The sequence below is a fragment of the Leopardus geoffroyi genome, chromosome D1, assembly GCF_018350155.1.
Source record: "Leopardus geoffroyi isolate Oge1 chromosome D1, O.geoffroyi_Oge1_pat1.0, whole genome shotgun sequence".
In the NCBI taxonomy this organism is placed as follows: domain Eukaryota; kingdom Metazoa; phylum Chordata; class Mammalia; order Carnivora; family Felidae; genus Leopardus; species Leopardus geoffroyi.
The window spans coordinates 98,213,685-98,229,520 of record NC_059329.1 but is presented as its reverse complement, the minus strand read 5'-3'; the positions used below and the strand labels follow the sequence as shown (position 1 = coordinate 98,229,520).

The window sequence follows — 15,836 nt, the reverse complement described above, 5'->3', positions numbered from 1 at the left end:
TATCTATCTATCTATCTAATCATCTATCTAGTATTTTAATATTTTTAATTTTAACTCTGGTATAGTTAACATACAGTGTTATATTAGTTTCAGGGGTACAATATAGTGATTCAACAACTCTATATACTACTCAGTGCTCATCATGGTAAGTGTACTCTTAATCTCCTTCACCTATTTCACCCATCCCCCCACCCGGGATTTCTTAAGATATAAATCAAGTCATGGCGCCCCTCAGTGGCTGACTACCGCACTGAGAATAAATCTAACCTCGCTGTGGTCAGTATAATGCTCCCTGGCTGGAACTTGGCCTCTGACTCCTCTCTCTACTCCTCCCCTTGGTGAGTGGAACCAAAAGGAACCCGGTTTCCAACTAATGTCAGGAAGTTGTTAAATCTGTCTCTACCCCGTTTCCTATTTCTGGGATTATGTCTTCCCCTGTGAGGAGGAACCCAGTGGGAATAAGAAGCTGGGTTACCCAACTCTGCTCCTGTCACCTTGGCCTTCACTCGGGTCCTTGACTGCGCCCAGCTCTTTTCCCTCCTCAGGTGGTTTGCAAGGTCCATAAGCTCTGTCTGAGCACCATTTCCCCAACTTTTCCTGTGGCCGGCTCCTTCCTATCACTTGGGTCTGAGGTTCAAAGGTGTACTCATCGGAGGCCTTCTCTGACTATTCTATCTAGAAGCTTCCCTTCTGCTATTCTCCATTTTGACTTTTTTTTTTTTTTTTTGTATTCTTCATCGTTCTTACTGCACTGCATGTATCTGATTGTTTATGGTGTCTTTTCCACTGCTTGTCTCCCTAGTGTGTGGGGCAGAGTTAGCACTCAATAAAGGAGACGGTCGTCTGTTGATGTTGATAATAGTGTTAAAAAAAGAAAACCACAGGCCCTAAACGGTGTCCCAATCTAACTGCGTTCCCCCCCCCCCCCGCCCTGGCCTCCCCCCCCCCCGCCCCCCACCACGGAAATGTAGCCTTAACCAGTCAGTCAGGAAATTGTTCTTTCTGTTAGTGCCAATTAGTCTCTGGGTCCTCTCCAGATCCCAAAGAAGAAAGGTTATCTGCACGATAGGACACTTTGCTTTCCCCTTAGCAAACAGCTTCCTCTGGAATAATCCTTTTCCTTTGCTAATAACCTTCTTGCCCCACCCTCCATCTCTAAAAACTTCCCTATAAAAACTTCACCTATTCTGCCCAATCCCCCCACCTGGGATTTCTTAACATATAAATCAAGTCCACAAAATACAGCTCCTTGGAGTGCCTCTCTACTTGCTAGATGGTGTGCTGCCTGATTCACGAATCATTTTTTAAAATTTATTTATTTTTTATTTTTTGAGTTTCTTTACTTTGAGAGAGAGAGAGAGGCAAGCGAGCATGCGACTGAGGGAGGGGCAGAGAGAGAGAGAGAGAGAGAGGGAGAGAGAGAATCCCAAGCAGGCTCTGCACTGTCAGCACAGAGCCTGATGTGGGGCTCCAACCCAAGAACCGTGAGATCATGACCTGAGCCAAACTCACGAGTTGGACACTTAACTGACTGAGTCACCCAGGTGCCCCGGCTCCGATTCGTGAATCATTTAATAAAGCCAGTCAGATCTTCCCATTCACTTGATTGAATCTTATGTAATAAGAGTGATAACTCACCGTATTCCCGGGACTATGCTGAGCAGTCATTCACCACCATGTTGTGGGGCAGGAAGGACAGGGGTATCCCGGATCTCGGATGGGAACAGCGAGGCCCGGAAGCATCGGGCCAGCTCACCGTTGCTCAATTTTCCAACTTCACCTGCCAGTGTTTTCCTGGGAAGTCCAACTTCAACATCCCTGTCTTCAGAGAGGGATGAGAAGGAAGGGGGACAGTCTGGGGTCTGGGATGCTGGCGTGTCCCCTGCCTTCTTGCAGGGGACACATTCCTGGAGGCTGTTCCGTTCCCTTTAAATACCATAGAGATGATGGGGCGCCTGGGTGGCGCAGTCGGTTAAGCGTCCGACTTCAGCCAGGTCACGATCTCGCGTTCCGTGAGTTCGAGCCCCGCGTCAGGCTCTGGGCTGATGGCTCAGAGCCTGGAGCCTGTTTCCGATCCTGTGTCTCCCTCTCTCTCTGCCCCTCCCCCGTTCATGCTCTGTCTCTCTCTGTCCCAAAAATAAAAAATAAACGTTGAAAAAAAAAAAATAAATAAATACCATAGAGATGAGCTGGGGGTGGTGGGGGTGGTGGGTGGGACACTGGAAGACTTGCCTGGGCTTCATCTGCATCCAGGTCGGGGTCTGTGGCCGCGTGTGCCTCCAAGCCCATCTACACACACTTTGTGCATGCGTGTGTGGGATGTTGTACAGTGAGGCGGGCTGTTCAATTTGTGCCGAGAGTTGGGGTTCCCCTGAAAACTTTTTTTTAACTTGTGAATTAGTTTGATACTTGAGACGAAGCCAGAGGCCGTGAACCTTTTAATGTGCGCTGCAAAATCTGGGGTAAAAGTTAAAGTAAAATTTCCCTTGATTTTTGTCTAAGAAAGTACAAGTAATACTAAGAATGTCTTAATTTTTTGATCATACAAAGGATGCGGAAATCACCGTGTCCCTTCTGTTTAAGGAACCTGGCGGTGGCTTAGAAATTGATAGGGTCACGTTTAGGTTGACCATTGCATTCCAGGCCGGAAAGACTTCGTATAGAATTTGATTTGGGAAAGTTTGCCTAAAATATAAAAATACTTTGTACACTTGCCTAAATGGGATCACAGGTTATTATGAAACAATCCTTGGTTATTTATTTAACCAAAGTGACAATAAAAGATTTTAAAGGCAAGTATGGAAGGTTATACATTTGTGAGTGAAACTTGACTCTTTTATAACGTTTGTGTGTTTTTGAGAGAAAGAGAGAGAGAGAGAGACAGAGACAGAGACAGAACATGAGCAGAGGAGGAGTAAAGAGAGAGGGAGACACAGAATCCGAAGCGGGCTCCAGGCTCTGAGCTGTCAGCAAAGAGCCCGACGTGGGGCTCAAACCCACGAGCCTGAGATCATGACCTAAGTGGAAGTCGGGTGCTTACCTGACTGAGCCACCCAGGCACCCCAAACTCAGCTCTTTTAATATTAAGAGGACTCAGTTTTCCCGAGTAACCAAGGACCTGTTGATAAAGAGGACATGAAGTACAGGAAATTATTTTGATAAGACAGAAAATCTTAGCTTTCTAGACAGATGGCTTAAAAGGTAAAGGAAAAAATTTTTATAACCTCTTACCAGGAGCAGGTCAAGAAAACTTTGTCGCTTTAACCGATGAAGGAGGGGCACCTGGGTGGCTAGGTCAGTTGAGCAGCTGACTTCCACTCAAGGTCGTGATCTCCCAAGCCCCACATCAGGCTCCGTTACGGTTGTCAGCCCAGAGCCCACTTTGGATCCTCTTTCCCAGGCTCTCTGCCCCTCCCCCACTCACTCTCTCAAAAATAAACACTAAAAAAAAACAGATGAAGGAAAACTGAGTTTTAGTTTTACATAGGTATGCTGCTGATTTTGAATCTCAATTTTATAATCCTTGTGATAAATTCATTCAATTTCAGCCAACTTGACTATATAGGGTAAGATTCTCTCTCTCCCTTGGGGCGCCTGGGTAGCTCAGTTGGTTCCGACTTCTGCTCAGGTCATGATCTCACGGTTTGTGGATTCTGTGCTAACAGCACAGAGCCTGGAGCCTGCTTCAGATTGTGTGTCTCTCTCTGCCCTTCCCCTGTTTGTTCGGGAAGGGGCAGGAGAGGGAGAGAGAGAATCCCAAGCAGGCTCTGCGCTGTCAGCGCAGAGCCCAACGTGGGGCTTGAACTCACGAACCGTGAGATCATGACCTGGGCCAAAATCAAGAGTCCGATGCCCAACAGACTGAGCCACCCAGGTGCCCCATCTCTCCCCAAGTTTTTTGTACCATTTTGTCCTTTATTTTTCTCTTCCTCCTCCAGAAATAAACAGTTTTACTTTAGGACAAATTTACTTTCTTTTCTCTTAACAAAAATGCGTCTCCCTATTTCATACTGTCTCTTAGCCAAAAACACTTCTTCCTCTTCCTGAAGTTTCTCCTATTATTTCTAGTAGCTTGAATTACAAATATTAATTAGAATTCTTAACCCTTAGTAGCTTTAATGTCCAAGGAAAACTAAGAAGGTTTTCATTGTCAATTGTTACACCAGCGTTCTTTAGATGGCAATTTTGTGAATACATTTCATAATGTCTAGAAACCAACATTTCCTCACAACAGTTTTTCAATGTGGCACAAGACAGGTTTACCAACAGACTCAAATATCTTCAGTGCCTCTGGAATAACAAGCCAAAAGTAGGTAAACTTAGGGTTGGTTAGGAATTAATGATTAATGTTTCAGTATTTTATCTTGTTTGGAAATGATCTAGACTTTAAATGAATTCCCATCATTTAATTTAACTTAGCAAAATTCTAAGGATAAAAGCCACCGAAGATTTGGGCAACTATTTTTTAGTAAACATACTGTAATACATGATTATTGCTGGAAAGTTAACCTAAAACCTCGTATCCCACTTACATCTATCAAAATCTTTCTTCCAACAATTATGTTTACACAATCCATAAAAAACTTCATTAGATACTAGACAAAGTCAGACATCATCCCAAGCTACTTTTCTTGCAAGTTTTGCAAGAGATAACCTGAACTTATTGGACCTTTAGTAAACCTAGTGAGAATAAAAATATTGTATTTAATGCTGATAACTCTCAAGACATATCTGTTTTAATTAAGTAAAAAAACTTGAACTAGGTTTTATTTACCAAATATTATCCTAGATCACAAGAACTTGAGAAACATTTGGGTTAATTTCTCTTATATTTCTGAGAGTTTTCAGAATCCCTAATTCATATAAACACTTGTTTTTTAGCCAACCGAATAGATCCCTTTACAAATTAATTTTAGCAATACCAATAGAGGTAGAAATATATCTCACATTTACAACATATATAGATCTATAGACACAGAGACCTTATAGCACGTGTTTTAAATTTTTAATCATTGAGGTGAGTATAATAAAGCAAAACTCACGAATTTATAAAAGAGCCTCTTGGATCCAGATTTTGTTTGGCAGTTGGAGTAAGTGTTCACCTGCTCAGAGGGCTAAAGCTTTTTACTAATATTTGTGGAGAGGATATTTAAGATTTGTGTTTACATGTCAAAGGCATGGTAAGATTTACTTCAAGGGACAGAGAGAGAAGGTAAGTTTTCTTCTAAGAGATTTTGCATCTTTGGATGGTTACCACAGTCCCAGTAAAGAGTAGCAGTGCTTCCCTATAATTAGGGGAGCACCCTGTAAAAATAATTCTCTGGGGGCACCTGGGTGGCTCAGTCGGTTAAGCAACTCCTGATTTCAGCTCAGGTCATGGTCTCATGCTGGTGGGATTGAGCCCTGCTCAGCCTGGAGCCTGCTTGGGATTCTCTCTCTCCCTCTCTCTCTGCTCCTCCCCCTTTCTCTCTCTCTCTCTCTCTCTCTCTCTCTTTCAAAGTAAATACATAAAAATAAAAAAAAATACATCTTGGGCACCTGGGTGGCTCAGTTGATTGAGCATCCAACTCTTGATTTTGGCTCAGGTCATGTTCTCACATAAGTTCGAGCTCCATATCAGTCTCTATGCTGACAGTGTTGAGTCTGCTTGGGATTCTCTCTCTCTCTCTCTCTCTCTCTCAAAATGGATGGGTAAATATTAAACTAAAAACCTCTATGGACTCAAGGTCAAATAGGGCCTCTTTAGGGTTGGAAATGGAAGAGGGAGTCATTTGGGCCATTGCGGTCATGGAAATGATAAACCCATTGGATCATGCCAGTTTTGTGTGGCAGGAGATGGGCATCATCTCAAATTTTCCACGCATTGGGAGCCTTAACAGGGATTAGTGTGATAGAAGGATGAGCCTGACACCAGGCCATCAATATCTAAGTGAGAAGAGGGTCCTGGGCCAAAAATGGGTAGCTTTAGGGGCCTTTGCCTTCCCATTCTCTCTTCCTCCTCACTAGGGGCCCCGATAACCCTTCCAGCTCTCCCCTTGGTGGTGGCGACACCTCACTAGGCATGCTTTTAGCCCTGCCCAGTTCAGGGGAAAGCTGAGGGGGCTCAGGATCTCTGGTGTCGCAGAAGAAACAAACATACAGCCAAGATGGCTCTTGAAAAAAGCTATGGACTTTTGGGTTTTTAGAGACATCAGCCAGTTGACATATTTTGACTGCTATGAGTCACAGTTCGGTGCCTATTCCAAACAAATCAGAAAACCCACAGGACCAATCAGTTCCCCTCTCTCCTTTTGCATAAAATCTTTAACATAAAGGTTTGAATTTCAGTTAAGGTATAGCTTTTGATCTCAGTTTCTGCTTCTTGTTTTTCTCCTATGACCTTGACCTTACTTGTCGTTGCCGGAAAATTTTGGTTGGTGTCACAATGAACCCTTTTTGTAGGTGGCCACTTTCCTTTCCAGGGTGTCCCAAGAGACCTCTCCAGGATTAAGATCTGCCTCCACTGGCACAATACACACCAGGTCTTTGGGAAAAGCCCTCAGGCCTCAGGAGCCCAATGGAAGTCTTGCTTGCTGGCTCACATGGCACTGAAGAGAATAGAATATCTAGCATCCATGAAGTTCTGCATTTGTCAAGGAGCTGGGGTACCTCCTCAGGGCTCTTAGGAGGCACTGGAACCAGATGTTGAGATCATTTATCGGTCCATTATTGTTTTTAGTAACATCACACTGGGGATTGGACCCAGAATATCCCAACAGATCAGGGGATGAAGAGTGACAGAGTTGAGTGAACTGGTGACATAGACACCATAGGCGTCAATTGCATTTTCCCTCCGGTGGTGCCATTGATTTCTGGTTGCAAGGCTGTCGCACTCTTCTGGGTTACAGCTCGCAGTCCACGCGTGACCCACAGACTTAGTGGTCACCAGTCCTCCTCACCTGCAGGAATGTTTTCCTACTGTGTAGCCCAAAGCCACTCCTTGGGTATGACAATAGCCTAGCTACCCAATCTACCCTCCTTAGCTCTCCTTGGCCTTGAGGACCCTTATGCACATGAATAGTCAATGAAGGCCTTTGTAATTAGTGGTCTAATTGTCTCATTAGACCATATGGTCTTGATCATGTTGCTCTGGGGAGATCATTGGATAATCACAGCAGATGTGAGCTTTTGGGTGGGATCCCTCAGGCAACATACCACAGAGGCCATATGCAAAAGCACAGAGCAGTGCGACAGACCCCCAGCAAGCTGTGTTCCTTTTCCAGATGGTGTCACCCACCTGACTTAGGTGGTTCGTAAGCAAGTCGCAGGTAATAAGGGCATTCCCCTTGGTTAACTGTAAGGACCATCATGCAATTCTGCCAACTACACTGATTTGTTTGGTGCTGGTCCTGGCCTGTCGATAAGCAATGCGGACGGTCCTTGTGGTTCTTAACGATTGCAAGACACCCTTCAGCAATAACCATCAGGAAACTTTGAAAAAATAAAGGTTTATTACTTACAGGATCTGGAAATTACACAGCACACCTGGGGCCACACAGCGATGTGGGGGTGGTGGGGGGAGACCGGAGAGGGAGGGAGAGAGAGAGAATGAGAGCACACACAGGCCTGGGGATCTGCTTTCATTGGGGTCAGGGTTTGCAGGCTCACTCTTTATTGGTGAATTCAAAACAGAGGAGTGGAAATTTAAAGTGTAGGAAGAGAAGAAAAGAAGTGGCCCAAGTGATCGGTTACTGAAATCAATCAAGGTCTTTAAAATGAAGGGGTCTCAGATGGGGAGGCAGCCTGGTTGTGTGTCCGGCGATCTCTGAAGTGGATGCTTCTGCAATCAAAGTTTAGTCAGGCACTAGCCTTGCAAGAAAGAAAAGAACCCCAATTGTCAGGGGTTCCACTACAACGTCTTATTCCCATTTTTAATGAACTCACACACAGTTCAGAGCATCAGGCCAGACTAACTTCATTAGAAACCACTGCGGATGAGAAGACCCACTCTCCCCAACCTTTCCTTACGGGGACAAAACAGGAGGAATTATCCCAAGGAGATGGGTGGGGCAGAATGCACAGCCGAAGAGACAGGGTTTGTGAAGGCCGTCCTAAGCCCACGGGGGTGGGGGTGGGTGTGGGGGCAGGGCGTTGGTAAGGGGAAGAGAAGGTTCTTTCAGCCCTAACCTCAGGGAAGAAACGTAATTGTTACTTTATCACCTTCATCAGAGTCAGGTTCCAACACCCAGGCAGGGATCTGGCTCAGGGGAAGGCACAGCACCGCTGAGGGAGAAGGTTCTGAGCCAGGACCCTGGCTCTACCAGTCCTCTTGGGGATGACGCTCTGGGAAGCCAGAGTTAGGAGGGTGACCTGGCTGTACCTCCGGGAGGTCTTACCTGAGTCAGGTGCTGGGAAACCAGAGGGCTAGCGGCTCCTCAGGAGGGGAGGAATGAGCTTCTGAGTGTCAGGGACCGGGGGAGGGTGTTAATGACCCTGCTTAACCTGTAAAAGCTGTGTGGCTCCCCCATGTCCAAAAGCTGGGAGCGTAGGGTGCAGATGGTGGGAAAAGGGCACTTTCCCACGATGTGCCCCATTCCCAGGCCAATTCCCAGCAGTCCTTGGGGATTCCAGGGCCAGGCTTGGGTGCAAATGATCTTTCGTGCCCTTCCCTGGGGACTGGTGGTCTTCGCGCAGAAGACCAAGAGGGGACGCTTGTCTGTGTCGCCCCTCAGCCCAGCCCACACTTTCCTCCGGAGGGAGGCTGATTTGCGGGGTCAAAGCTTCGCTGCCTGTCCTGGGACCCAGAGATGTGAGGTTTCCCAAACCCCTTCATTTGGCCTGTGGTGGGGTCATACCCCCATCTCCCCTGAGTATAAGTGAAGACTTACTACTGTCCCTCAAAGTTGTGGCCCGTCCCCAACCTCAAAGGTCATGTGGAGGTAGAAGGCCCCGGAAGGGGGACAGGATGGGGTGCTGCCCTTCTCCTACTCCCCGAAAGCGAGTGCTCTTCCAGAGAAACTCATTGGCTGTTCCCAGGGGGTCCTGCCTCCCTAGGGGAGGACAAAACTCAGAAACAGGAAAGGCGGTCGAGATAGGTTTGGCAACTTTCTGACATCACTTTAACACACTGGCTCTATTTCAACCACCCGATTGTGAGCAGGTTTGTAAACAATACCCCCTCCAGACTACCTCTCAGGGTCCAGAGAGCTGCCCTGGGCATTCTCCCCCACTGGGCCATCCCCGGGTCCCTGCAGGAGCTCACACCCCCATGCTGCTCTTCTCGTCCTCTTTGGGGCTGGGTTCCTCCTGAATCTTCTTCATCTCCCAGCCCCTGACCCAGGTGTAGGCAAAGGAGCCCCCCAGCACCATCATGTTGCTTGTCCACCAGAGGAAGCTCTTGGTCTCCTCGTAGTAGAGCACAGCCAGCACCGTCTGGGCACAGGCTTTGGTGGTGCCGGACACGTTATGGGTCAGGGGGCTGGTGAACTTGATCTGTAGTCCCGTCACGTAGCCGATGGCAAAGCCGAACAGGCCGCCCAGGGTCATCATGCCCCAGAAGTGGGCGCTGCCCAGCTGGGAAAAGTCACGGAGGGCCTGAAGCTCCCCGAGCAGCAGGAACAAGGGCAGGAAGAGGACGCAGGCATTGACGTTGTTGTAGAAGGTCAGACGCCAGATGCTGCCATCCACGGCCGGGAGCACCTTCTTGGTGTAGATGGCGTTGAGCGAGACACAGAGGCTGGCGAGCACGCCAAAGAGGGTGCCTGTCCAAGACAGGGTGCCCTCTGCCCCCTCCTGGTCCACACCAAGCCAGAAGCCACCTGCGGTGGAGAGAGGAGAGGGGCAAAGAGGATGAGGACGGGGAGGAAGAAGGACAGAGAGTTTTGCCACCGAAGGTCACAGACCGTAATGCTGCCCTCACTGTCCCGTCCTCCCGGCCCTCTCCGCAATAAATATGTCCAAACTCTCTATTAGATGCAAGGCACCATACAAAGGCTGGGGAAGTGGCCCAGGACATGAATGCTTTCTCGGGAGCTTACATTCTAGCAGAGGAGAACGACGTTAAGACGATTCATTTCGCAGTTATTTCTTTAATTACAATTGTAATGAGGGCCATAAAACAGTGCAGCATGCTGTGAGCACCCATAACCAGGGCGACTGTGTTGGCCTGGGGCATCTGGAAAGTAGTGCTGGAAATGAGCTCCAAAGGGCTGAGTGCTTAGTGGTTAAGGTGACCTTGGGCAAGTGATTTAAGGTCTCAGAGCCTTGGCTTCCTTGTCTGTAAAAGGGGAGCCTATAATGAGTGAGAATCACTTGTGGCCTGAGGTCTTTTGGGACAGTCACTCTTTCTGACACCCTCATCTTGTGTCACCTCCTGCTCACAGAGCCTCCATGGTCCCTGCAAGACCCCTTGCCTGTCACCTGCCCATGGGGACTGTCCCATCTCTTAGGCTACACCCCACCTTCCCAGGAGGCAGGGGCTGAATCTTACACGTGCTGTACCTCGTACGACAGCATCTGGTAACATGGGGGAGTAGGAGAAGTTTTGGTGTCAGAGAGATTTGGGCTCCAATTGGGTTCTGCCATTTAGAGGCTGCATGGCCTGAGGAAAGGTGACTTAACTTTTCTGAGCTCCCATTTCCTTCATCTATAGAGACCTGGGTCACTTTCTCGACCCCCTAACTCCAACCACACTACCCTCCACCTTGCAACTGGAATGATCTTCCTAAAGTACGGATAGATCTGCTCAGGTCCTGTCCTGGCTTAAAGCCCCTCCTCACCTACTACCTTCAGGAAACATTCCAGACTCACTTAACTTGGGCAAGGCCCCCGATGGCCCGAGCATGAAGAAACACACAGGTACTTTCCTCTGCCTAGAACACTGTCTCCTCACCCCTTCCTTATACCCATCCAGCACTTCTTCCGGCACGCCTGCTTAGATTACCCCATTTCCAACTTTGCTTCCCTCCCCACCCCCACCAGGGTTCCTGTAGCACCTTCTATTACCCCAATCGCAGCCTCACTCCTGCGGCATAACTCACTTACTGCCCTGCATCATCACCATGCCCTCCGGGAGCCCAGGAGCCCGGTCCCCTTTGGCCGAATTTGTATCCCCAAAGTTTGGCACAGTCTCTGGCACGTGCCTGGCCATCCGTTCATATGTGTTGGCTGCCTGAAAGAATGCATGAACACAGGTTGTTCTGGAGGTGGCTTTGAGGGTTGAAGGAGATAAGGCCCCTCCTATGTTGCAGGCACATTCTGGGTCTTGGCAGGGCCTTTGCAAACAGGTATCTGTAGACCTGCTCTGAGGGTGTGAAGGATTAGCCAGAGCGCCCCCAGTCCTCTGGCTCGTGACCTTCCAAGTCCAGAAGGGACCCCCACCCCAAGGCTCCACGCCCTAGAGGGAACTCACACCCAATACTGGGAAAGGAGGAAGGGCCCCGGAATAGTCACCTGAGACCCATCTTAAGGGGAAGCGAAGCAGAGAGGGGGCCTGGGCCCCTGCCCCATCAGTGTGGCCAGTGAAGGCACCTTCTCTGACGCTATCACACTATCAGCTACTTTGATTACTTTTAGGACTTGGGCCCAGTTTCCCTAGCGACTTCACCGACTTCACCTTTCTTCGTGCAAATTCTCGCATCAGGAGGCTCCCCTCTCCCTGCTCCCCCTCCCCGCTTCATAGGGTCCAGTGAGGCTGAAGTGGAGACCCCTGAGGCGTTTGGCTAAGTGAGGCCTGGGACTCTGCATCAGCTCTGGGCAGCGGTGAGGTGGGGTGGGGCGAGGGGGCAGCTGAAAATCCACCAGGGGTCTCAGCAGCTCCTTTTCCTCTAACCTTGGCCTTCTCCCGTCTCCCATCTTGGGCCTGGACTGAGCAGTCCTATATCCAGCAGTTGCTCAATGAGAGTAACATTTTCTAGGGCAGGTGGCATGGGATGGGCCCCTCCCCTGCAACCAGTGAGACTGGGCCTGGGACTCGGAGACACCAGCGAAGAATAGGTAGGTCAACCAACATGAACTTTACAGCCCCAGGAAAAACCTGAACAGGTTCAAAGAAAGACCACATTCCTGGATGACAGAGCCCTGCGAGGATTCTGACAGAAGTGGGTGCACTCTTACCCAGAGTGCTGCAAACACCCCTTCTGTGATGATGGAAATGTTCTATCATCTGCGCTGTCCAATATAGTAGCCACTGGTCACATGTGGCTACAGAATGGGGTTGTTAACACCTGCAACTGAGGAACTGAATTTTTAAAATGTCATTGAATCTGAATGAATGGAAATGGAAATAGACACGTGGTTGGTGGCTACTGTGTTGGACAGTGCAGCTATAATCTCTAGGCGACAAGAGGAGAGCAGGGGGGTTAAAAGCATAACCCCGAGAGTCTGGCCAATCTGGGTTTGTGCCCCAGCTTGGCGACTTCCTAGCTGTGTGGCCCGGGGCAAGTCACTTAACCTCTCTGAGCTTCAGTTTCCTGGTTTTTATGGAGCTGATCAAGGTGATGCTACCTCCCAGGGGACCTCTGGGGAACAAAGGAGATGCTAAATGTGAATGCTTGGCACAATGTACCCATCAATAATTCTTATTTTCTAAGGGTCAAGCATGGGAAGACAGCTAAGACCTCTCAAAGCTTATTTCTTGCCACTGTCTTAGCCATCACTAGGAGCCTACAAGGTCAGAGGGTGATGGTATATTTATTACAAGATGCATTCTCTAGAAATAGCACTGGATGGAGAGTCAGGACACTTGAGCTCTTGAGAAGCAATACAGTGGTCAAGCAGAGGGAGCCAGACTGCTTGAGATCAGATCCCACCTCTGCCACTTATTAGCTGTGTGATTTTCAACAAATTATTTACCTTCTCTGTACCTTGGTTTTTTCCCCTCTGTGAAAGGTAGATCTAATCCCATCTTGTTTTGAGGGGCCCTGGGTGGGGCCCCTGACTTGCTGGGTGACCTCGGGGAGCTTACTGTCTCTGGGCCCCAGGCTCTTCCCCAAGGGAGCTGGGACAGATAAAATCCAACGATGCCTGGCAGGGTTGATCTTTGGGGTTTGGGTCCCTGCGCCCCACCCCCCACCCCCCACCCCCGTGGCCCTGGCTGGCCACTCACCGATGATGATGCCGCAGGTGAGCAAGGCATAGAAGGAGGTGGTTTGCTTGAGCAGCAAGAAGGACAGCAGCACGTTGAAGACAGTGGTGAGTGAGCGGCCCACGTTGTAGAAGGCCACGCCGACGTACTTGAGACAGAGGTTATTGAAGGTGATCATGCCGATGAAGACGACGGACAGGGGCAGGACGCTGCGGGTCACCCTGAGGTCCAGGCGCAGGGTGGGAAAGTCCATGGCACCGGGGCAGCAGGCCGCCAGTATGCTGAGGCTCTTGCACAGCAGCGTGGTCACCAGGCACTGGTAGAAGGTGACGAAGATGGGGGTGTCCAGCTGTAGGGAGGGGCTGTCCAGCAGGTACTTGTTCAGGAACACCATGGAGATGGAGGTGACCCAGTAGAGAGACACCACCAGCGTGATCTGCAACGCCCGCAGCAGAAAGGGCTTCTCCTTGCTGGCCTCTGCCTCTCCGGAGGGGTCGGAAGCCCCCATCAGTGCCATGTGCAGGATCCTGGACCGCTTCAAAGGGGCCCTGTTCATGGTAGCAGAGGAAGTGGGTCACTCTACAGCCAGAACTGGAGTACAGGGCAATCAGCCCCGGTCTGCTTTCTGCAAGCCGCAGCCCTCAACTGTCACATGGGGGATGGCCTAGAGGCCTCTCCACCGAGAGGTTCTGCTGTGGGGGGAGCCTCACAATCTGCCCCCACTCTGAGGTGGCTCATGAGACAAGACACAGGGAAGGGGTGAGGGACAGGCTAAGGTCGGACAGAAGAGGCCTTGTAGGGATGGGTCTCAGGAAGAAGGCAGGGGAGAGGAAAGGAAGGAGAGGGGGAGGGGGAGGAAGGCAGGGCGAAGGTGCTGAAGGGCGGAGGACAGCGCGGGGAAGAGACGCCGGGACAGGGAGGCGTGGGCGAAAAGGGTTCGCAGGGGGAAAGGGGAGGCGTGCAGTAAGATGAACGGAGGGAAGGCGGGCGAGGGGTTTGGAAAGAGGGGTGCAGGGAAGCTCAGAGGTGCTCGCGGCGGGGGCCCAAAGGGCGCGGGAGGAGGCCGGGCCAGCCCAAGCCCGCGGCGCGCGGCCTTTCGGCGCATAGGCTGCCGTTCAGCCCCGGTGCCTCCGGACAGCCGAGGCCGTTCTCCCCCGCGAGGCGGGCCCAGGACTCATTTCCTGACACGCCCCCGACCCCTCCTTAAAGGGCCCGCACGCCCGGCGTCACCCTTAAAGCCACAGCCGGCCAGAAACATCCTTCCGAGTCAGGCTTGCGTCTGTGTCCCCGCCTCCTATCCGCTCAGGCGCGCTCCCCACCCGGGGATAGTGGGGCGGGGGGTGGGGCGGGAATCGGCCCCCGCGGAAGGTTCCTATAGGTGCTTGAGCCTCGGCCTCCTTTTTGCAAGCCCCCCCCTCCCACCCCTGCCCAGCTCTGTCTTGTCGAGAAGCTAACTGTCCCCGACTCCGTACGTCCTCTGCGCCCCTCATCCCGGGCCCGACAGCAGCCCCAGAGCCTTGGCGGCGCCCCGCATCCCTTGGCGTCCAGAGACCCCCTACGAGCCCTCCCTCCCTCTGCTGGCCCCACCTCACTCTCCCATGGTGCAGTCCCTTCCTATCTCCCCCATTTCCAGCTCCCCCATCCCTCTTCCAAGCCGGAGACGATCCGCGACGCTCCCTGAGGCCCGAGACCACACTATCCCGTCTGGATTTCAATCAACCCTCGCGATCTGCCCCCCACCCTCATTTGGGCACAGCTGGATCCGAGCCTCCAGGCAACAACCACGCTCACCCCTCGGGCTCCTTCCCCCTTCCAAAACGCCTCCTCCTCAAGCCAGGCCCAGCCGCTAGCTCTAGCCCCGGGGCCTCGGTGGCGACCCCGCGCTCACCTCCTCCTTTGCACTGGCCGTCCGCCCGAGCTACCTAGCGCCGCACCTGCAGCACCGCGCCTAGGGCCGCGCCCACGGAAGACTACTTCCTGCTCCCAGCCCCGGGCGTGGATGCCAAGCCAACCTCGCTGGCCCGCTCCCCACGTGGAGCCCGGAGGCGGCGGCAAGCCACCCGGGACCCAGCCTGACCTTGGCCCTGGGTTGTCCCGCCCCTCGTGGGAGCAAGCATCTTTCTGTTTCCAAGGCCACCCCGGCCCTGGTACCCCGCCCCGGCCCGCCCGGGATCCTTCGCTCCAGTTACCGCCTCCTGCATGTCCGGGGACCCGGCTTCATCCCTGACCCACCGCGCACCCCTCCGGAGCTAACAGAAGTGCGTTTGAGAACAGCCCCGATTCTTCCTGCCGGTAGTGAGCGGCGGGGGGGTTAATCCGTTCTCTCCCAGGGACCGGGCCTGGGCAGTCAATCACCAGCCCGCGTCTGTCTCTCATCAGGCAGCCTGGAGGGCCGACTTCTCCGTGGTTTGTGCTCTGGCACCACTCTGGACGCCAGTGGTTGGCGTCTCACTTCTGAGTTCTTTGTTGTAAAAAAAAAAAAAAAAAAAAAGAAGAAGGGAGTTGGCGGGACTATACCAGGGGGTCCCAACCTTCTTGCTCATTACTCTAGCTGGTATGGTTGAAAGTAGGGACTACCATCTGTAGTATTTCAAACACTGTTTAATTGGTATCATTTACTGTACACGTGAGATGTCTTAGATTTGCTTTAAAATACTCAGAATACTTACCAAAGAGAAAAAAAAAAAAAAGAGGTGGGTAGCTAGGTAAAATTAGATAGGCAAAATGTTGATAATTGTTGAGGCTGGGCGTAGATACACGGGGGGGGGGGGGT

General features: G+C 51.0%; 1 protein-coding gene across 3 annotated transcripts; it reads right to left on the bottom strand.

Moving 5' to 3' along the window:
* Positions 1 to 7,471: 7,471 nt before the first annotated feature.
* On the bottom strand, positions 7,472 to 15,338 carry SLC35C1 (solute carrier family 35 member C1). Of its 3 annotated transcripts, none has more exons than XM_045485075.1 (3): positions 15,253 to 15,338; positions 13,085 to 13,611; positions 7,472 to 9,797 (listed from the first exon to the last, which is right to left on the bottom strand). In XM_045485075.1, exons 1-3 carry the CDS (start codon positions 15,282 to 15,284, stop codon positions 9,238 to 9,240), a joined length of 1,119 nt encoding a protein of 372 aa, XP_045341031.1. In that variant the 5' UTR covers positions 15,285 to 15,338; the 3' UTR covers positions 7,472 to 9,237. The 3 variants fall into 3 exon arrangements, with proteins under 3 accessions (XP_045341031.1, XP_045341032.1, XP_045341033.1); XM_045485076.1 differs by lacking the exon at positions 15,253 to 15,338 and adding an exon at positions 14,952 to 15,131; XM_045485077.1 differs by lacking the exon at positions 15,253 to 15,338 and adding an exon at positions 14,855 to 14,959.
* Between the last annotated feature and the right edge of the window lie 498 nt (positions 15,339 to 15,836).